At 45.8% G+C, this 22561-nt stretch overlaps 1 protein-coding gene across 4 annotated transcripts in view; it reads right to left on the bottom strand.

Moving 5' to 3' along the window:
- FGF12 (fibroblast growth factor 12) overlaps positions 1-22561 on the bottom strand; it is a 287001-nt gene that overhangs the window by 107353 nt on the left and 157087 nt on the right. The window contains exon 1 of one of the 4 annotated variants that reach the window (XM_089508684.1): positions 17335-17549. The exons of the other annotated variants lie outside the window; for them this stretch is intronic. Coding sequence (XP_089364810.1) covers positions 17335-17533 — 199 coding nt within the window. The 5' untranslated portion in view covers positions 17534-17549. Of the gene's footprint in view, positions 1-17334; positions 17550-22561 lie in introns of those variants that run through there. 4 annotated transcript variants of the gene reach the window in all.

Below are 22561 nucleotides of genomic sequence, written 5' to 3' on the forward strand. Positions count from 1 at the left end.
AAACTATAGTTCCTGGGATTCTGTAGCACTGAGCCAGGACAGTTAAAGCAGTCTCAAACTGGATTATTTCTGCAGTGTGTTTTGGATCCAGATTAGTAACAGAGGAAAACTCACTCCCACAGTTGGTCTATAGAATCATAGAATCCTACAGCTGGAAGATACCCCAAGAGGCCATCCAATACAACGCCCTTCTGCCATTCAGGATACCATCAAGCTAACCTAGAATCATAGAATCATAGAGTTGGAAGAGACCGCAAGGACCATCCAGTCCAACCCCCTGCCATGCAGGAAATCCAAATCAAAGCATCCCCAACAGATGGCCATCCAGCCTCCGTTTAAAGACCTCCAAGGAAGGAGAATCCACTACACTCCGAGGAAGTTTGTTCCACTGTCGAACAGCCCTTACTGTCAGGAAATTCTTCCTAATGTTGAGGTGGAATCTCTTTTCTTGCAGCTTGCATCCATTGTTCCGGGTCCTGTTCTCTGGAGCAGCAGAAAACAAGCCTGCTCCCTCCTCAATATGACATCCTTTCACATATTTAAACAGGGCTATCATATCACCTCTTAACCTTCTCTTCTCCAGGCTAAACATCCCCAGCTCCCTGAGTCGTTCCTCATAGGGCAAGGTTTCCAGACCTTTCACCATTTTAGTCACCCTCCTTTGGACACGCTCCAGTTTCTCAATGTCCTTTTTGAATTGTGGTGCCCAGAACTGGACACAATATTCCAGGTGGGGCCTGACCAGAGCAGAATACAATGGCACAATTACTTCTCTTGATCTAGACACTATACTTTTATTGATGCAGCCTAAAATTGCATTGGCCTTTTTAGCTGCCACATCGCACTGTTGACTCATGTTCAACTTATGGTCTACTTGGACTCCTAGATCCCTTTCACATGTACTTTCATTCAGCCATGTGTCTCCCATCCTATATCTGTGCATTTCATTTTTCTGCCCTAAGTGCAGTACCTTACATTTCTCTGTGTTGAATTTCATTTTGTTAGCTTTGGCCCAGCTTTCTAGTCTATTCAGATCATTTTGAATGTTGATCCTGTCCTCTGGAGTATTAGCTATTCCTCCTAATTTGGTGTCATCTGAAAATTTGATAAGTATGCTCCCAATTCTGTCATCCAGGTCATTGATAAAGATGTTGAATAGCACTGGGCCCAGGACAGAGCCCTGTGGGACCCCACTGGTCACTTCTCTCCAGGATGAAAAGGAGCCATTGTTGAGCACCCTTTGGGTTCGGCCGGTCAACCAATTACAGATCCATTTAACAGTTCCTTTGTCTAGCCCACATTTTACAAGCTTGTTTGCAAGAATGTCATGGGAAACCTTGTCAAAGGCCTTACTGAAATCAAGATATACTATATCCACAGCATTCCCTTCATCTACCAAGCTGGTAATTTTGTCAAAGAAAGAGATTAGATTTGTCTGGCATGACTTGTTTCTCTGAAACCCATGTTGACTTTTTGTGATTATGGCATTGCCTTCTAGATGTTCACAGACTCTCTGTTTAATGATCTGCTCCAGAATCTTTCCTAGAACTGATGTCAGACTAACTGGACGATAATTGTTGGGATCCTCTTTTTCCCCCTTTTTGAAGATGGGGACAACGTTTGCCCTCCTCCAGTCTGCTGGGATCTCTCCTGTTCTCCAGGAGTTTTCAAATATGATTGCCAATGGCTCCGATATTACTTTTGCCAGTTCTTTTAATACCCTTGGATGGAGTTCATCTGGTCCCGGAGACTTAAATTCATTTAGATTAACAAGGTGTTCCTCTACTATTTCTTTACTTATTCTGTGCTGAAATTCCCCTATTCTGTCCTCTGCTCCATTATCCTCAGGTTGAGCACCCTTTTCCTTTTCTGAGAAGACTGAGGTAAAGAAGGTGTTGAGTAATTCTGCCTTTTCTCTGTCTTCTGTTAGCATTTTGCCATCTTCTCCACGCAGTGGCCCTACCGTTTCCTTCTTCTTCCTCTTGCTGCGGACATATCCAAAAAAGCCCTTTTTGTTGTTCTTAACCTCTCTAGCAAGCCTGAGTTCATTCTGCGCTTTAGCTTTTCTGACTTTACCCCTACACATGCCTGCTATTTCTTTGAATTCCTTTTTCGTGATTTCCCCCTTTTTCCATTTCTTATACATGTTCCGTTTCAAACTTAGCTCGGTTGAAAGTTCCTTAGTCATCCATCCTGGTTTCTTGAGACACCTCCCGTTTTTCTTTCTCACTGGAACTGTTTGAAATTGTGCCTTCAGTATCTCCCTTTTGAGAAAGTCCCATCCGGCCTGAACTCCCTTCCCTTTTAGTATTTCTGACCATGGGATCACCCTCAATACTTCTCTAAGTTTACTGAAATCTGCTCTCCTAAAGTCTAGAATGCATGTTTGACTATGCCTGGCTTCTCCTTTCTATTGTATAACAAACTTCAGGAGAACATGGTCACTTCCACCTAATGATCCCACCACTTGCACCCCATTAACCAAGTCATCCTTGTTGGTTAGGATCAGATCCAAAATAGCTGACCCCCTTGTTGCCTCTTCCACCTTTTGGACCATGAAATAGTCTTCCAGGCAAGTGAGGAATTTGCTAGACCTTGAGGATCTGGCTGAGTTTGACTTCCAACAAATATCAGGGTAGTTGAAGTCACCCATCACTACTACATCTCTCTTTTCTGACTGTGTGGTCATCTGTTCTAGAAAGATATCATCCAATTCCTCAGTCTGACTTGGGGGTCTGTAGTAGACTCCCACCGTAACATCCTTGTTGTTTCCCTCCCCTTTAATTTTTATCCAGATGCTCTTCACCTGGCTTCCAGGATTGATGTCCTGGGTCTCTTCACTGGTGTAAATATCTCTGACATATAGTGCTATTCCTCCTCCTTTCCTGTTTTGCCTATTTCTCTTAAAAAGGTTATACCCCTCTATTTCCACATTCCAATCATGAGACTCATCCCACCAGGTTTCAGTGATGCCTATTATATCATATTTGCTTTGCTGTACTAGGAGTTCAAGTTCATCTTGCTTATTTCCCATGCTCTGTGCATTAGTGTAGAGGCATCGCAGACCACAGGTCCCTCCCAGACCACAGGTCCCTCCCAGACCACAGGTCCCTGAATATATGGCCATATGGCCTGAACATATGGCCATCCAACCTCTGTATAGAAACCTCTGAAGAAGGAGACTCCACCACAATCTGCTGCCTTCCTATCTTTTTCGAGTCTGTTCACAGCCTTCCTATTTTTCCCCAGACTCAAACCTGCAAAAGTAATGCAAAATGCATGCAGTAAGGTCACTTATACAACTTAACTATTTCATGTCACTGGACAGCTGTGAAAGTTTGACCATGAAGCTAACAAGGACACCAAAACCCATCTGCCTGCTGCTCATGATGCTGCATGATGACCATCAGGGTGCAGCCAATGTTTTTCTATGGACTAATTTTAACCTACACTACACAAATAATGCAGTTTGACACCACATTAACTGCCACGGCTCCATCCTATAGAATCCTGGGATTTGTAACACCAGAGAAAGCTAAATATCTCACCAAACTACAAATCCCAGGATTCTGAAGGATAGAGTTACAGCTGCTAAAGCAGTGTCAAACTGCATTAATTCTGCTGTGCAGATCTGACTCAACAAGGTAATGTAAACCATTTTTCAAGCAGGAACACAACAGCTGTGGCAGTGAGTGCAAATGCAAGGTACAAACCAAACTGGTTTTTGCAGCAAGGGAAGCATCCCTTTGAAAGACGTTCCTGAGACTCATGTTGTTGGCTCGTGTGCCGCTGGAATTTCCTTCTGGAAGAAGAACGTTTCTCGAATGATTTATTTGGTCTGGATCCAGCTAAAAGTCATCACTCAGATCTTGGACCAGCCTGACACCTTTTGGGAAAACAGCTGAGTTGTCATTTGCTTTAAAGCTATGATCCAGAGCTAGACTGCCCTGGGACTCTTTGTGTTTTCTTTGCCAGCCCTTTGGCTTCCTCACCTGACTTCCAACATTAGTCTTAGAATAATAGAATCATAGAATTGGAAGAGAGCTTTGAGGGCCACCCAGTCCAACCCCCATCCACCATGCAAGAAGACACCATCAAAGCATTCCCTGTGACAGATGGACATCCAGCTTCTGCTTAAGAACCTCCAGAAAAAGAGACTCCACCACTCTCCAATGCAGCACCTTCCACTGTTAAACAGCTCTTACCCTCAGGAGGTTCTTCCTAATGTTGAGATGGAACCTCTTTTCCTTTAGCTTGAACCCATTACTCCATGTGCTAGTCTCTGGAGCAGCAGGACACAAGCATTCTCCATCCTCAATATGACATCCCTCCAAATATTTAAACATGGCTATCATATCACCTTCTCTTCACCAGGTTAAAAATACCTTCCTAAAGATACCTCCCTAAGCTGCTCCTCATAGAGTTTGGTGGTTTCAGACCTTCTACCATTTTGGTCGCCCTCCTCTGGACACACTACAGCTTCTTCACATCCTTTCTGAATTGTGGTACCCAGAACTGGGCACAGTATTATTCCAGGTGAGGGCTGAACAAAGAAGAATACAGCGGCACTATTGCATCCATGGACCTAGACAATTTACTTCCACTGATGCAGCCTAGAATCACATTGGAATGTATCATGTAATCCTTTTCCAAAAGAGTCTAACGTCCTGCTCCAAAAGACCCACTTTCACCCCTCTGAGCAATGCCAAGGAACGTACTTGCTATGAGAAAGTCATTTTGAATCTTCACTCATGTTGAATGTTTATAACAAAGGGACTGTCATTTAAACAATTTCATGATTTCGCTTGTAAATCAGGGAGGAAGGTCCCCTTCTCATCAATATGTTAAATCAAAAGACAAAGACAGGTGTGTGAGGGACAAACTATCACCTATTGCCAAGGCAAGAGCCTGCGTGGTATAGTGGTTTGAGTGTTGGACTACAACTCTGGAGGCTAGGGTTCGATTCCCACTCAGCCATGAAACCCACTGGGTGACCTTGGAGGTTTCTCTAGGTGCCATTTAATTTAATTTAATTTCAACAACTCCAGAAATGCTGCCACCAACAATTGCTGTGCAAGCTGTTCTGACTGTCTCAGTTTGGAAAGGACAGTTTTGATTAATCACCTGCTGTCCCACCTTTTGCAGTTCCTTTTAAAAAGTCCTAGTTTCTTTCTCCTCCACCTCCCACTTTCTCCCTTCATCCTCAGCTTCTTTTCATTGCTGCAAACTGAAGGCCTGAACAGACAGGCCAAAATAAAGCTGCTTCAGGTCACTTTGGAGTTATGCTATTTAAATGACACATGCATCTTACGAGGCCAGAAGATGAGCAAAGCTGTGCTCCAGTCGTTAGGACTGGAGCATGGCTTTGACACTACATCTGGCCTCTTAGGACACATGCATCATTTAAATAGCATACTTTCAAAGTGATCTGAAGCTGCTTTATTTTGGCCTGTCTGTTCAGGTCCTGAATTCAAAGGCAAAAAGAATTTGTACTCAATTAACTCAGCAGGAGAAAGAGCAGAAGAGGGTTTGCAAGCAAAAGCAAACTGCTGCAGCCTCTCTTAGCTTATCTGTCCCGCCTCATTGTTATCTTGACCACACTCTGATGTTGTTTGGCCACATGTCTTGGTTTTCGTCTGGGAAATGTTGCAGGGCATGCTGTTCTAGGAAGGATGGTACAGAAATCAATCAACCAATCCTTCAGTCAATTTCCATGCCATCCTTCCTTGAACAGCTCTCATAGGCATAACTGTGTGTGTGTGTATGTGTGTGTGCACACTATTACTGGAGCTAATCCAGGCCCCCAGATGCCTTTTCTCTAGCCTTGCAAATCCCATGCTATTCATCCCATGAATGGCCATGGATTTCTGAGCTCGAAAGATGATTCTGCAGTATCCGAGTTTGTTTTTAAGCCATATCTCCACACAGCAGGGTTGTCTTGAAGACGTGGAAGCATGGGGCATCCCTCTTTCAGTCAACAAGAAAGAACAAGAGAAGGAAAGAAAGATATTTTGCAATTCACTTTGTTGGAGGTTGAGCATGCTAGAACTTGCCAACTGTTGGGCTTAAAAATGGGGGTGGGGGGTGGGGGCAGGGTAGAGCTTTGCTGAGCTGCAGGGGGGGGGAGGGTTGAATGGGGAGTTTTGCTGGACTGATTCAGAGAGATGCAGCTTTTCCAATCCTCTTCATGCACTTTCTGCTAGACCTTCAGATGCAGAACGGTGCTCTGCAATTTACCAAGGGCTGCTGGTGCCCACTTTTGTAGCAGCAAAACTAGGAAGATTGGGGGGGGGGGGGGCGGCTGATGCACTGTGCATTGTCCCTCCATGCAAATGATTCACGCAAACCCTAAATCCAGTTGATCTTCCAGCTAGACATTATATGTCTATCACTTGTGTCAAAATCCAGACCCAAAGAGAGTTTTAAGTTGAAAATATATTAACATTACAGTCATACTTCAATTAACAAAACCTGCAACAGTGAAGACCCTTTCCACAAAGTCTTTATAAGCCTTCCCAGCCCTTTTTTCCTTCTTGGCATTGTACAACAGGAAGATTTTTAGCAGCATTGGTATTGGGAGGGTGGTGAAGGTGGAACACAGATGTTCAGTGTCAGGCTGTAGCACTGTGTCTACAATATAAATATAAAGGTTGGCCTGGGGAAGAGCCAAATTCTAATCCAATCCGACTGCAGCCGGCCTACAGCCGGCAAGTTAAGCAACATCTGCCTCCAGAGTCCCTTTCTGAGCATGGTTGAACCGCAGCAGAAAACAGAAAGGAAGATGTCACAGAGAAGATGGGACAAGCTTTGTTTCTGCTGCTCCAAAAGACCAGAAGATGAACCAAAGGAGTTAAATTATAAGAAAAGAGATTCCTCCTGAATATTAGGAAGAACTTTACTATAAGAGTGATTCTTTAGCTTGGAAGAGAGAAGATGGAGGGGTGATATGATATTAAATATCTGAAAGTACGTCATGCAGAAGGTGGACTGAGCTTCTTTTCTGCTGCTCCAGAGATCAGAACCAATGGATTCAAATTAAAAGAAAGGAAATTCCACCTAAATGTTAGAAAGAACTTCTGTACTGTAAGAGTGCATTTTAAACAAAGGTTGGATGGGCCTCTTTTGGGACTGCCTCAATTGTGTATTCCTGCATCGCAAGGGGTTGGTTTAATTGTGTGTTCCTGCATGGCAAAGGACTAGGTGGCCCCTTTCAAATTAGATGGATTCAAATCCAAATTCGAATTAAATGGATTCTAACTAAAGGAAGAGAAATTCCACTTAAATGTTAGGAAGAAATTACTGACCATCAGAGATACTTGAGACTGAAAAGGAATCTCAGAGAAGGCAGTGGACTCTTTTGTTGGAGGTCCTTAAGCCAAGGTTTTATGGCCATCTTTTGGGGGTGTATACTTCTTCACTGCAGGGGGCTGGATTAGATGGCCCCTTGGGTCCCTTCCAACTCTTTGATTCTATGATTCCTGCTCCAAGCTGTCATGCAGTCTGTCTCAGAGTCTACATGGAAATTCTTGAATAGTTTTGGCTGGTGACGCTGCATGTTGGAAAAGGGCCAGGCAAGTTTGCTAGGCTACAAGGCTGACACTTCTGAGCTTGAAAGAAGGAGCCAGGAATTTAAAAAGGCACCAGACCAGTTTGAAGTGATGTGCCACCATGTTCCTTTGCTCTCCTTGTATTACGAAGTCAGAGGTTGGCTAACCTCTATAGAATGACAGAACAGAAGAACCGGGAGAGATCCCAAGGGTCATCTATTCCACACCCCTGCTGCTAATCCAGGAGATCCCCAGCTACAGCATTCTGGACAGGTATTTACTACTTCAATGATATAAAATATTATAGCAATAGCAAGAACATTTCTATATCACTTATCAGTGAACTCAACACTCCCTAAGTGGTTTACAATGTGTACGCCAATTGCCCCACAAGCTGGGTACACATTTTACCGATTTACGAAAGGATGGAAGGCTGAATCGACCTTGGAGCCCTGCCTGGGATTGTGGCTGCAGTACTGGCATTTAACCACTGCACAATATTAGAATATAATACTAAAAATGCAATAGTACAATATAAATTGCAATGTAAAAAAGCTAGAGGTGACCACATAAGCTCTGCTTAAAGACCTCCAAAGAAAGCAGTCTCTTCCACTGTCTAAAAAAACCTCTTCCAGTGAAGAGCTTCTGTAAATTAATGTTGTAGTTGGAATTTTTTAAAATTATCTCTGTCCCATACAGTCCTGAGATGTGTAGTTTAGTACTCAAGATTCTCTAGTAGATTCCCTTGATCTACAGCACTGAAGCTCTCTGACAGACAATTTTAAATATATCTACTAATTACAAATTGTAGGATTCCACAGGATAGAGTCATTGTGGTTAATAAAGCAATACCGAAGCACTATCATTATGTGGCATAGATATTCTTCCCCAACTCAGAAATGGCCAATGTGATTTGCAGCTGATTTTCAACAGCAAATTACATTTCTACTGTGGAAAAATAAAGCCTAACCCTAACCCAAACTGACCTCAATCTCAGGATGCATCTGCACTACAGGATTGATACATTTGGCACCACATTAACTGTCATGGTTCCATGCTGTGGAATCCTGGGATTTGTAGTTTGTTGTGACACCAGAGCACTCCGTGAGAGAAGGCTAAATATCTCACAAAACTACAAATCCCAGGATTTCATAGCACTGAGCCAAGGCAGTTAAAGCAGAGTCAAGCTGCATTAATCCTGCATTGCTGATGCAGCCTTAGTTGCCTGCCACCAGCCAAAAGGGTGAGGTGCTCACAAACCCATCAAGTCCAGAAACATGTGTTACACAGTATGCTTGCTCCTCCAAAAAAAGAGGAAATTGACTGGGTTGGGAAGCTTTTGCATGCTGTTTTGTAATGTCTTTCAGGGGAACACAACCTAACTCAGGTTTCCCTGTCTTGAGTAGGAGGAGGGAATGGGGCATAAGCAACATTGTTTGCATATATGTTAAAATAATTTAATAAAGATATTTTTTTAAAAAAAAATCAAAGGAAGACAAACTATGTGCCTCAGAGAGAAAGAAAGAGCGACCCCTCTCCCACTGCCAGCAAATTAACCAGAGGATGGAAGAAGGGGTGAATCTTCACCATAGAATTAATGGAGTTTGACACCACTTTAACTGCAATGGCTCAATGCTATGGAAGCCTAGGATTTCCAGTTTGGCAAGGCACCAGCACTCTTTGACAACAAAAGCTAAAGTCCTTGTGAAACTACAAATTCCAGGATTCCACAGGATGGAGCTACAGCACTTAAACTGGTGTCAAACTGGATTATTTCTACAGAGTACATGCACTCAGGATCCTCCTTGAACCCAAGTGATGTACTGCACTAGATCACCCTCAATTTGCATTAAAAATGTAATTCCAGAGCTCATAGAGAAGCTGGTTTTGTGACCATGCTGGCTGCAGATCCTAAGATCAGTAGTCCAAAAATACCTTGCTCTGAGCTCAGATCATGTCACTACTTCCTACCTCTGGCACCATAACTATATAATTCATACACCCATGCACACACACACACACACCTATATAACTCTTCAAATACACACACATGCAGTCTCCTTCTTTGGAGGACTTTAAAGAAACGCTGGGTGGTCATCTGTCACAGGAAGGGCTTGGATTGTGTCTTTTTGCATGGCAGAATGGAGCTGGACTGGATTGCCTTTGGGGATCTCTTCCAAGTCTAGGATTCTATACACACAAAAAATCTACACAGGAGGTGGCTCTTTTCAAGCTGAAATTATAACACCGTCCCTCAGATTGCTTCTGCTATCACTTAGGATGGATGGAGCAAGCCCTACACATAAGTAATACTTGCTCCTCAAAAACCATCTCTCAGGAAGCATGTAAGAAATTACAATTTGGAATTAAAGATTCGTACTGCTGGAAAGGTCCCAAGGGTCATCTATTCCAACCCGCTGCCACATGGGAATCTACCACTAAAAACATCCCTGCAAGGTGGCCATCCAAGGATCTCACAGCAAATGTTTCACAGCCTTGCAAGAAAATGTGAAGCATACAATCCAAGGAGACACAATCTGTCCTTCCAGGCTGGCAGCATGCAAAATAGTTTTTGGCCAAATGTGAGGGAAGATTCAATCTCATCATTGATAAGAAGGGTGTCGGAACACACTGGGATTTGCGACTGAAAAAATGAGCAGCCTCCACAAGGATTTGGGGGTTTGTTTCAGTTTTTGGGAGGGGTGAATGTGTTTGTTTGTTTGTTTTTTGCATCTGAGGACTTTTGGCAAAAAATATGTTCACAAAAACCATTGGGGTTCTCTTTATAAAACCCAAATCTTAATATCTTGTACAGAAAACAGTGAGTTCTGCAAAAAATGCACCGTTTTGAGCAAAATACACTGGATTTGTATTTGAAGTCTCAAAATGGAGAGGGGAAATCACTGAAAAAATGGGGAACAATAAGAAATTCTTTATTCTGGCATGAGAATCTGAAACAATGGAAGATTGAAATCTCTTGTGTTTACATGCAGGGAATGCGTTCTCATATTCCACCTACACAGTGGACACATGCTGTCTTTCAGTTACATAATAAATCATTATTAAGCCCTGTAATAACCATTTTAAAAAAAATTAGTTCATTTTAGTCACTTCCAAATTGCAGCAGCAGATCCAGCAAAATGTTCTGGATAAACCCTTTTCTGACTCTTAAGCCAGCGCATGTTCAAGACAAAGTTTAGCACCAGAGTTTGACCTAGGGTTCATCTACACTGTAAAAATAATACACCTTAACATCACTTTAAGCACTGCAGCTTCATCCTATGGAATCCTGGGACTTGTCTTTTTACAAGGTCTTTGACCCCTCTCTGCCTAAGATTGCTGGTGTCTCTTAAAATGACAAACCCCAGGTTTCTGTAGGATGAAGCCATGGCAGTTAAAGTGGTGCCAAGTTGCATTATCGCTGCAGTGTATATGCACCTATTTAAGAACCTCTTTCCTCCTGAGGAACAGCCAATGTGGTCCACCTATGAGTGCAAAAGATTCCACATGCTGCTACATGTGAGGAGACTCTTCATTGCGGCAATGAGCACAATCCTAGCAATTTATCCAGGTTGGCTTCAATGGGTGCAACCACACATCCACGGCTTAGCAGGAGATGCAAATGGGTGCTAGCATAGCAAAAAGTCTACTCTATCAATGCAAGAGCAGGGGGTTGCAGATGAACCACATTAGCCAGCGTCACTAAACAGTTCTGGCTTGTGTTCAAGAGATCTGGGGGGAAAAACACATGAAACAGCTTTCTGGCTCCAGGCAGTTCCTTTGAAAAATCTGAAATCTGGAGCATCAAACACAAGTGGATGGAGCAGGAATATGTGGGGCAGGGGAAAGACTAGGGAAAGCTCCTAAAACCAGCCCAACTATTTCACTACTCCGTGCTGACGGGTTCAAGTACCAGAGCTGGCGGCTCTGGATTTAGCAAGAAAATAGGACTTAAGTGCAGAGATGAACTGGCTGCTACACACAAAGTCCAGAAAAGAGGTTTCTGGAGCCTGTGCTAAGTAATCAACTCCTTAAGCTTTGTGAAGTTGAAGGCTTTCATGGCCAGTATCCATAGGTTTTTTTAGGGTTTTTTGGGCTGTGTGGCCATGTTCTAGAAGAATTTCTTCCTGACGTTTCTCCAGCATCTGTGGCTGGCATCTTCAGAGAAACACCAGGAAGAAACTCTTCTAGAACATGGCCACACAGCCCGAAATACCCACAAAAAATCCTTAAGCTTTGTCCAATGGTGGCGGATGGTTCGCTTGTCAGCCAGGCATTGAATCCAATGCAAGCTTTAGCTAGCTTGAAAAGAGCTCTCCGTGGTGCTGAATCTATTTAGGCTTAAGGGTGTACTGTAGACAAACTGGAATTTGACACCACTTTAAGTGGTCTAGCTCCATCCAGCATGGTGTCGTGGTAGGAGCATCATGTGATGACTCTGGTGACCAGGGTTGAATGCCCATTCAGCCACGAAAATGCACTGAGTGACCTTGGGCAAGTCACACTCTCCCAGCCTCTGAGAATGGCAGTGGCAAACCCCCTCTGAAGAAACATGACAAGAAAACCCCACGATAGGTTTGCTTTAAGGTGGCCATAAGTTGGAAATGACTTGAAGGCACACAACGACAGCAACAACAACAAGACCATCCTATGGAATCCTGGGATTTGTAGCTTTAGAAGGTCTTTCCCCTTCTCTGCCCAAAGAGTGCTGGTGTTTCACTAAACTACAAATCCCTGGATTCCGTTGGATGGAGCCGTGGCAGTTAAAGTGGTGTGAAACTACATTATTTCTACCGTGTAAATCAATGGTTCCCAAACTTTGGTCTTCCAGATGTTTTGGATTTCAGTTCCCAGAATTCCTGACTGTTGTCTAAGCTGCCTGGGGCTTCTGGAACCTAAAGTCCAAAACACCTGGAGGACTAACGTTTGTGTATCACTGGTGTAGATGGAACCTTAGAGAGCTCTTGTTCTTTTGTTCCTGTTGTGTTCCAAGTTGTTTGTGACTTACAGCAACCTTGAGCAGAAACAACACAGGATTTTCTCAGCACGATTTGCTCAGAGGAAGGTTGCCACTGCCTTCCTTGGTTGGTTATTACTTTTAAATCCCTACATGGTTTGGGTCCAGATCGCCTCCTCCCATATACGCCAGCCCTTACACCCAGGTTCTCTGGAGGACATTTATTCTAGTCAGCCAGGAGTTGGCCAGAGGATGTTTTCTACAGCTGCCCCTAGACTGGAATGACCTGCCGGAAGACATTCAACAACTGAATATATGCTGTCCAAATTTAAAACAGCATTGAAGACTGATCTCTTCTGGAAGTCCTACCCAGATGACTTTTTAAAACTGTAAATTTTTTAAAACAATTCATTTTAAACATAGATTGTTTTAATAATATGTGTCTTGTTTTTTTCTTTAAGACTGATGTATTTTAACTGATGTTGTGTTCTTAACTGATGCAGATATGTTGGTCTGTTGCTGTTCCCTGCCTTGAGCCATGGGAGAGGCAGGTAAGAAATAATAATAATAATAATAATAATAATAATAATAACCACAGTACAAATGTTCCTAATGGCACAACATCCCTGTCTGATCTTGGAAGCTAAACTGAGTTAACCCTAATTAATACTGGAATGGGAGACCACCAACAAACATGTGGTGCTGTAGGCTATATTTCAGAGAAAGAAAAAGGATTGCTTGCCTTAAAAACCGCTAGGAATTAAATTGACAGGCAGCTAGAAAGCACATGCACAAACACTCACACACAACTATTTCCTAAATCCTTAGCTGTGGCCACGTAGTACCACTTAATCCACCAGACCTACCATTATGTTGACTCACCATTCAACCACTGAATGAACAGCTCAACTTTCGTTGAATTTAGCTAACAAGACTCCAGCTATGCAGTTGCAAATTCTTGGGTGGTGCCTAACTCTCCATGAGAGCCAGCATGGTGTAGTGGTTTGAGCATTGGACTATGACTCTGGAGACTAGGGTTCAAATCCAAGCTTGGCCATGAAAACCCACTGGGTGACCTTAGGCAAGTCACATTCTCTCAGCCCCAAAGGATGGCCAAGGCAAACTTCCTCTGAAGGAACTTGCCAAGAAAACCCCATGACAGGTTTGCGTTAGAGTCACCATAAATCAGAAATGACTTGAAGGCACACAACAACAACAGCTCAGCTCTCTATCCATGCTGTCAACATCCCATTTGATGTACTAAGGTTGCAGAGACAGCACTTTTGCCTTACTCTCCATGGCACTACCGCTTGTGCAAGGTCAATATTCAGCAGATGGGTGGTGCAGCACACCATTGTGCAACTACACAGATGTACATTTACACCACAAAAGCATGGCATAGATTCTCAGCCAAGAGAGGTTCTTAGAGTGGGGTGTCCTCAAGACTGCTTCCCAGGGGTCAGCTACTGCTTCCTTAGCATGCCTGCCCCAAATCTTTGTTTTCAGAAATGTGGCAGTTGCAAGAGAAGCATTTTTGCTCCTCTCAAAGCCCATTTGGGCAGGAATTAATTCTTTGTAACCACACTGTGTAAAACCAGCAAAAAGAAAAGAGCACTTATAGTTTTTTGTGGGTTTTTCGGGTTACGTGACCATGTTCTAGAAGTGTTTGTTTCTGACGTTTCGCCAGCCACAGATGCTGGAGAAAGGTCAGAAACAAACTCTTCTAAAACATGGCCACGTAGCCCGAAAAACCCACAAAAAACTATGGATGCTGGCCATGAAATCTTTCAACTTCACAGAAAAGCACTTGCTAGGAATGAATGCAATCTCAAAATTAAACAGGTATTAGGTAGGAGGACAGATCTGGAAAATTTTGCACAACTGCACCAAAAAAAAAGCAGAGGCGGGAGAGTCTTCCCAGGTTTTCTTACAGGCCTCGGGGCATGAATTATCTTTATTGGGATCATAGAATCATAGGAATCCTATAGCCGAAGGGCCATTTACTCCAACCCCAGTCTGCCATGAAGGAAGACACCATCCAAGCACTCCTTGTGACAGATGGCCACCCAGACTCTGCTTAAAAACCTCCAAAGAAGGAGACCTGGGATCCCAAGCAGAGAACTGGGGTTATTAACAAACCCAAATGATTTCAACTGAATCTGCCCATATCCATGGTTTTCAGTGATCTTAAATGGCTTTTAACTGATTTTAAGCACCTTGCTCATACCAATTAAAGTCTTTCAAAAGTTCAAAGACTTTTCATCTGTTTCAGTGATTCTTAATATTTTATACTATCTAAATTGATTTTATTGTATGCCACCCTGAGATCCTTGCAGATATGGAAAGCTATATTGTACTATTGATATCCATAAGAATATCAACAAAATGAACAATGAGAATAGCTACCAACATGATATGACATCAGTCCACACCACCCTTTTTAAGATTGCAGTGGGCAACACCCAACAGCATGCAAGTGCACTTCTACCTCGCTTTCTCCCCTACATCCCAAGAAACTGTTCCACTGACAGTATTCATTCCACTGGTGGACACACATCACTGCATGTTTTATGCTACCAGCTTCTCAGAATGGTGCATGGATGGATTTAACCACCTTCTTGTAAAAAGCACACCCATTTTACAGATGGAGAACAAGATCAATGAGGGACTTGCCCAAGGCCACAAAATGAGTCAGTTTCTTCAGCTGTACTCTGAACTGAGAAAAAACCCTTACTCCCAAGAAACTCCTCTGTTCAGTAGGCCATTTTTATCCTCTCACCTCCCTGTGTTGTTGTTGTGTGCCTGTAAGTCATTTCCCCTCCCTGTTGTTTTTGCTGTTGCCGTGTGCCTTCACCGACTTCCCTACCAACTGTACAATCCTGTCCAACATAGGACATTGCCAATTCAAAGGTTGAAACACTGCTAGAAATATAAATGTATGCTCAAAATGGAGGACATTTTGGAATTTCTCCTGGACAGAAGGTTGAAATGGAGGGCAGGTCCTGGAAAAAGAGGGCGTCTAGTCACCCTGGATGCACACTTATTCCATAGAATAGCCTTGCAGTAGGCTACGGTGAACATCACCAACCAGAACTACCCAGCGTCTCGACTGTTGCACTACGCTGCTGGCTAGTAGATTTTTGTGGCTAAAATAAGTCCTACTTAGATTTGAGCCATGCAACTTTGAAAGCCCCCACCTTATTCAGATATATTGTCTTGCAGGGAGAAAGAAAAGGAAGGCAGAAGCATTTTTAAAGGTGGCCCAAAGGCCTTGCCAAAGCTCTGTAATGCTGGAATTTGGTGTCCTGACACTAAGTTCCAGGGTCAAAATCATGGCTGGTTTTGCATTACACATCGCTCTGGCTTTACCACTTGACTTGCATTCAACAGAGAACAACAACAAAGCCCCAAACCCACAACTAAGTGCAAGCTGCATTTGGACATTTGATTTTGGGGATGGGCCCTGATCCAAACATTTTGAAAGAACAGCACAGCTAGGAAATCTTCAACCTGGGTGTATCCATTCCCCAAGCACCCTCAATCCACCTGAGAGTAAAGTGCTGAGAAGGGCCCTGGTGTAACAGTTACACTGGAATAAGGGGGGAGGCTGCAAACTCTTCTTTTCGGCTTGGCTCAGAAAACAAAGCTCTTCCCAAGCCACAACCTTTCTAACAACAGAGGCTGGGGCTGGTGCAGTTTCCCAGTGGAAATCTTCACATGCTCAGAGGCAGAGGTTGTGTTTCAGTAATAAAACATCAGTATGTCATAGGGGAACAGATCCACGGCTCATGTGGGCAGCTAGCACACAGAGCCTCCGTGTTTAGCAGCACGATACCTCTGAATACCCACAACTGTGGGGACAAGAAGCAGCCTCAGAGGTACCCCACTTGATATGATGCCTCGATCCAGGAAGCATTTGGGTGCAGCACTGGGTTAAGCGGCCATATCTTGGCCTGAACATGGGGCTGTTCTGAAGCCCAAGGCGCAAACTCAGGGAGAAGAAAAATGCCAGGCCTGAATGATAAGCAGAGCCTCCAGGTTGAAGGGCAGTCTACCCCCCAGTTATCAGCTGCAGAGGACAGGGATGGGAATAGCAAGAGGCATGGAATCTGTGGGGCTTTCTAGCAGTTAGGAGGGGAGGCAAGGGGAAGGATCTCTGCTGGTAGACATTGATAAATAGATAAATAGTCTAGCACCCAATTATCGGCAACCAATAGCCAGGGCTGCTGCCCCCAGAAGGATTTCCGGAGAGGAGGAAGGGAGAGGGAGCAAAGTCTGCCAGCTGGCCCTGAACTTCCAAGTTTAGAAGCAGTCTATCACCCCATTAACAGCCACAAAGGGCTGCAATGCAACCACGGGGCTGCCTGGAAATGAGGGGGAGAGGTAGGAAAAGTCTGCCAGATAGCCCTGGCTGATCTATGGAACCTCCATGTCTGGGAGCAGTCTACCCTGCGGAACTATGAGTGGAACATCTGTATGGAGATTTCCAGGGGAGAAAAGGAGAACGACCCAGTCCCTGGACTACCCCTGCTAACCCAGAGATCTGTGCATGCTCAGAGGCCTCTCCTCATCCCTCCTCAGCTGCAAAGGGCTGCAACCATCAAGAGGGGGATAAGAAAATGCTGCCAGTCCCATGGCTGAGAATAGAGCCTCCATCATGTCTGGAAGCAATCTACCCCCGGCCAGGCTAGCAGCTGTGGAGCACTGGGCGGAGAAGGGCGAGGAGGAAAGCCCCACCGGACTGAGCCATACTCCCTCTCCTGGGATGCCGTGTGCCGCCCGGGGCCTCCCTGTCTCCCTCCCTCCCTCCCTCCCTCCTCCGCTGCTGACCTGGCCTCCGCCGGACGTGCCTCTTCCTTCCGCTGCAGAAGCGGACCTTGCTGAAGACGCCGAGGACGTGCCTCTCGCAGAGGGAGCGCCCGTCTTTGCTGGGGCTGGAGCGGCGCTTGGAGGCGGACACGCGGTCGCTGTTGGACTCGCGGGCCTGGCGCTTCTGGCGGATCAGCGAGCTGGCGATGGCCGCCGCCATGGCCCCCTCCGCCGCTAGCCCTCCGCCTCCTCCTCCTCCGCCGCCGCCGCCGCCTCCGCGCCCTCATGGCCCCCGGAGCCCCTCGGGCCCCATGGCCAAGGCCCCGCGCCGCCTCCCCCCAGCCCTCGGGCCTCAGGCCGGGGGGAGGAGGGCAGGGCAGGGCGCCCGCCTAGTTCTCCCGGCGCCTGGCTCCTCCGCAGACGCCGGCCCGGCCCTTCTTCCCCGGCGGCCCAGGCAGGCGAGCGAGCGAGGCAGCGGCAAGAGGCCCCCCCGGCCTCCTCTTCCTGGGCGCCTTCTTTCTTCCCGGAGGAGCAGCGCCGCCGCCTGGCTCCCGGCTTCTGGCCGACGGAGAAGGCAAGGCGCTCTGGCCCCGGCTCTCAGGCGCCCGGCCCCCGCCCTCGAGAGCGGCAGCGCCTCCGGAGACCACGAGGCTGCCCCTCCCGCGCCTTGGCCCCCGACCAAGAGCAGCAGCAGCAGCAGCAGCAGGAGGCTCCGGCCAAGGAGGAGGCTGCGGAGGCTGCAGTGGCTGGACAGCGGTGGCCCCCGCGCCTCATCCTCCCGACGCCGACGCCTCAGCTGCGCCGCCCCCCGGCAGCCATCCTCTGAGCCTGGAGGCCCCTGCCTTCCTTCCTTCCTTTTTTCTTTCCTTCCTTTCCGGCGGAGACCCCGATCTAACACCTTTTCTTTCCTTCCTTCCTTCCTTCCTTTTCTTTTTTCTTCTCTTCTTTCCTTCCTTCCTTAGAGTCCTGTGGTGGCCCCGAAGTGCCCCTTCCTTCTCTCTTGCTTGCTTGCCGGCCTCCTTCCTTCGCCTCTGCTGCTGGCCCCGATCTGCCTTTTCTCGTTTTCTTTCTTTCTTTTTACTTTCCTCCCTCCCTCCCTCCCTTCCTTTGAGTCCTGTGGTGGCCCTGAACTGCCCCTGTCTTCTCTTGCTTGCTTGCCGGGATCCCTCCTTTCCTCCCTTCCTTCCTTTGGCTCCGATGGTGGCCCCGATCAGTGCCTTCCTTCCTTCCTTCCTTCCCGGGGGTCCGAAGGAGCAAGCGGCTCTCTGGCCGGAAGACGAAGCCGAACGAAGCCCCGCTGGGCTGCCGCCCTCCTTGCTGGGCTCCGGATTTGCGGGACCAAGGCAGCGGGGGTCTTGGGTTCCAGTGTGAGGGAGGAGGCTAACCCCTCTTCCTCCTCCTCCTCTTCCTCCTCCTCCTCCTTTCTGCTGGGCTCCGGCTGGGCTTGGCCAAAGAGAAGGGAATCCCTTTGGAGCAAAGGCAGAGGGGGGTCTTGGGTTCCAATCCGGAGGAGGCGGCCAGGGACCAGCGGCGGGGCTGGGAGGATGGCAGCCTTCCTCCTCCTCCTCCTCCTCCTCCTGCTGCTGCTGCCTGGGGCTTCTACGCAATCCTACGTGACCCGGGCTTCGGATGAGAGGCGGCGGCGGCGGCAGGGACGGAGGCGAGGGGAGACCCAGGAGGAGGCACTGCGGGAGAGGAGCACGGCTGGCTTTTCCTCCACAACACCCTCCAAAAAAAAACCCTTTTTTTGGTTTTGCAGGGAAAAAATCCCAGCAAACGCCTCCTCTGAGCATGTGCAGAAAGACAGGTGGGGGAAACCCCAAATTCCCCCCTCCCCATTACCCACGGGATCCCCTTCAGGGAAGAAGGCACCGCGAAATGGAGGACAGTCCAGAGAAGTGTAGGGCATCATCACAGAAAAGCTCATACAAATGTAAGCTCATGCTTCTTAGTCAAGTCCAAAATGGAGGGCATCTGGGAATTCCCCCTGGGCAGAAGGTTCATGTCCTGGGAAAGTAGGATGTGTCTGGTCAGCCTGCCCAAAGGGGGTGGCATTGCCAAAGGTCTCTGGGTGGGTTGTTGTTGCTGTTGTGTGCCTTCAAGCCATTTCTGACTTATGGCGACCCCAAGAGAACCCTATCACAGGATTTCCTTGCAAGGATTGTTCAGAGGGGGTTTGCCCTTGACTTCCTCTGAGGCTGAGCGAGTGAGACCTGCCTAGGATCACCCAGTGAATTTCCACAGCTGAACTGAGATTTGAACCCAGGGCTGCATCCACAGTGGAGAGATAACCTGGTTTGGCACCACTTTAACTGCCCTGGCTCAAGGCTATGGAATTCTGGGAGTTGAAGTTTGTTGTGGGGCCTTCCTTCCTTAAACTCTGCTCTGCTCTGGGACCACAACAAACTCCAGCTCCCAGAATTCCATAGCCTTGATCCAGAGCAGATAAAGTGGTGCCAAACCGGGTTATCTCTCCAGTGTAGATGCAGCTCCTATCTCCAGAGTCCCAGTCCAACACTCAAACCACAACATCACACAGGCTATCGATCCTCATAAACATCACCATAATAATGATAATAATAGTAATAACAATATTAATAAGTGTTAGTATTGGTTGCAACAAGGACCTGGAGCGATTACAGAAAAGGGTTAAGACAGAGCAGAAAGGCAGGGTTAATTCTGAATATTAAGACAATTTAAAAAATGACCATGGAAGACCTACAAGAATTCATGCTAGATAATGAGAAAAGTGAAATAGCCAATGGGTTCCCATAGCTTGGATCAAATGTTGATAGGAATGGACAGTGCAGTCAAGAAATCAGAAAAAGACTAGGCTTGGGAAGGACAGGGATGAAAGAACTGGACAACATCCTAAAGTGGAAAGATATACAGCTGAATACTAACGCGAGGATCATCCAAACCACTGTCTTCCCCATCACCATGGATGGATGTGAGAACCGGGCAGTGAAGAAAGTGGATAAGAAGAAAATTCATTTGAGATGTGATGCTGGAAAAGAGGGCTGAGGATCCCATGGACAGCCAAACAGACAAACAAATGGTTTCTTGAACAGCCTGAAATCTCCCTGGAAGTCAAGATGATCAAACTATTAGTCTCAAGATCTCTCTACATACTGACTCCCCAGACCAACACGATTCTATCTTTCAATATGATCAAACTGAGATTATTGTACTTTGGACACATCTGAAGAATGCACCACTCACTAGAAAAGGCAATAATGCTGGAGAACTAAAAGGAAATAGAAAGGAAGACTGCGTGCCAGATGGATGGACTCTGTTAAGGGGGTCATAGGCTTGGGCCTGAGCAGAGAGGTAGTGGATCTTGAAGACATCTCATTCACAGTCACCATAAGTTGAGGTTGACTCAAAGGCAGCTAACAACAACAACAAGCAGAGCAGAGATGGAGGATAGAGAGTCTTGGAGATGTCTCATGCAAAGGGTCTCCATGAGTCAAGATCAACTCAAAGCCAATTAACAACAAACAAATCTCCCAACTGGAGTTTTGGGTCAACAGGGGATTCTACCTAAGAATCATGGAATCAATGAGGTCTCATTGGATATGTGGCCTGTCCCAAGGAGGGTCGCTTTTTGTAACCATGGGTGATTTCATTCAGAGGTTTTCCCAAGTCCATTTGGAGCTGTTCATAGAATCATAGAGTTGGAAGGGCCATCCAGCCCAACCCCATTCTGCCATGCAGGAATACACAATCAAAGCACCCCTAACATATGGCCATCCAGTCTCCATTTAAAAACCTCCAAAGAACGAGACTCCTCCACACCCCGAGGGAGTGTGTTCCACTGTCAAGCAGCTCTTACTGTCAGGAACAAGTTCCTCCTAATCTTTAGGTGGAATCTCTCTTTCTCTCTCTCTCTCTCTCTTTTTTTTTTTTTTTTTTTTTTTTGTAGCTTGCACCCATTGCTCCGGGTCCTATTCTCTGGAACAGCAGAAAACAAGCTTGCTCCATCCTCAATATGATGCCCCTTCAAATATTTGAAGAGGGCTATCATATCACCTCCCAGTGGCCTCTTCTCCACTCCTACAGCTGGGACCACAGATGCCTTTTAGAGGTGCTCAATCTCAGCCTGCAGGTCTTGATAGTTCAGTCTTTTATTATAGTATTTTATGATATCCTTGTTGTCAATGGCTGACTTATGGTAACCCGAGGAATGAGAGGGCTCCAAGTCACCCTGCCCTCAACAGCTCTGCTCGGGTTTTGCAAACTCAGGGCAGCCATTGTGGCTTCTTTGACTGAACCCATCCATAAAGATATTTCATAATTTGTAGATATTGCGGCTGTTTCTGTTGTTGATCTATTAATACCTGGTTGGTGGAGATGCAAGAGAGGGCCTTCTTGATGTCTGCTCCTAAACTTTGGGTGTTCCTTCCCAGGGAGCTCAAAAACAATAAAATCAAAATCCTATAGGTCTTTTTAAGATTTCAAGTTGATGAACAATTATTAGGATAAACTATGTCAGACATAACTGTGGTTGAGAAGAAGAAAAAAGCTTGAATGATAGATGTGGAAATGGTGGGAGATGGAAAAATTGAAGACACAGATAAGGAAGAGATAATGAAATATTGAGGCCGGATAAATAAAAATCCAAGTCCTCTGGGGAAAGAAAATAACAGTGGTTCCTGTAGTGAGCGATGATCTGGGAACAGTTCCAAATGGACTAACAAAACATTGGAAGGAAATCACCATCGACAGGATCACAATAGCACAGTTACAAAAAGCAACACTGCTTGGAATGAGGTGCCACATTATCCAACGGTAATTCCACTGTCAAACAGCTCCTGCTGTTCAGAAATTCTTCCTAATGTCTCAATGGAATTTCTTTCATTTTTATCCCATTTGAATCCATTGGTTTGTGTTCTGGTCTCCTGAGCAGCAGAAAACAAGCTCACTCCATCGTCTACTAGGAAGTCATTCTTCATTGGGTTTTTTCTCAAAGGAAACATAAACTAATTTTACCAATTTTGTTCTTGATGTAAGAAGGTCTTAGAAAACCACACAGTGTTTGAAGTCTATTCACAATTCATGACTTAAGTCTGTGCAAAATTTGCACCTGGTTGCATTTGCCGCACTGGAAGTAATATTTCTACACAGAACAAGCTGTTCCTGTACAGAAACTGCTGCAACTGGAGACTTATTCTGCACAAATTTCACACATGGTGGATTTGAACAGAAAACAGTTCTTTCTGCACAGAAAATAAGTATTTCTATGTAG

The sequence above is a fragment of the Sceloporus occidentalis genome, unplaced genomic scaffold (genome assembly GCF_023333645.1).
Source record: "Sceloporus occidentalis isolate IW3139 unplaced genomic scaffold, rSceOcc1.0.p SCAF_2, whole genome shotgun sequence".
Lineage (NCBI taxonomy): Eukaryota > Metazoa > Chordata > Lepidosauria > Squamata > Phrynosomatidae > Sceloporus > Sceloporus occidentalis.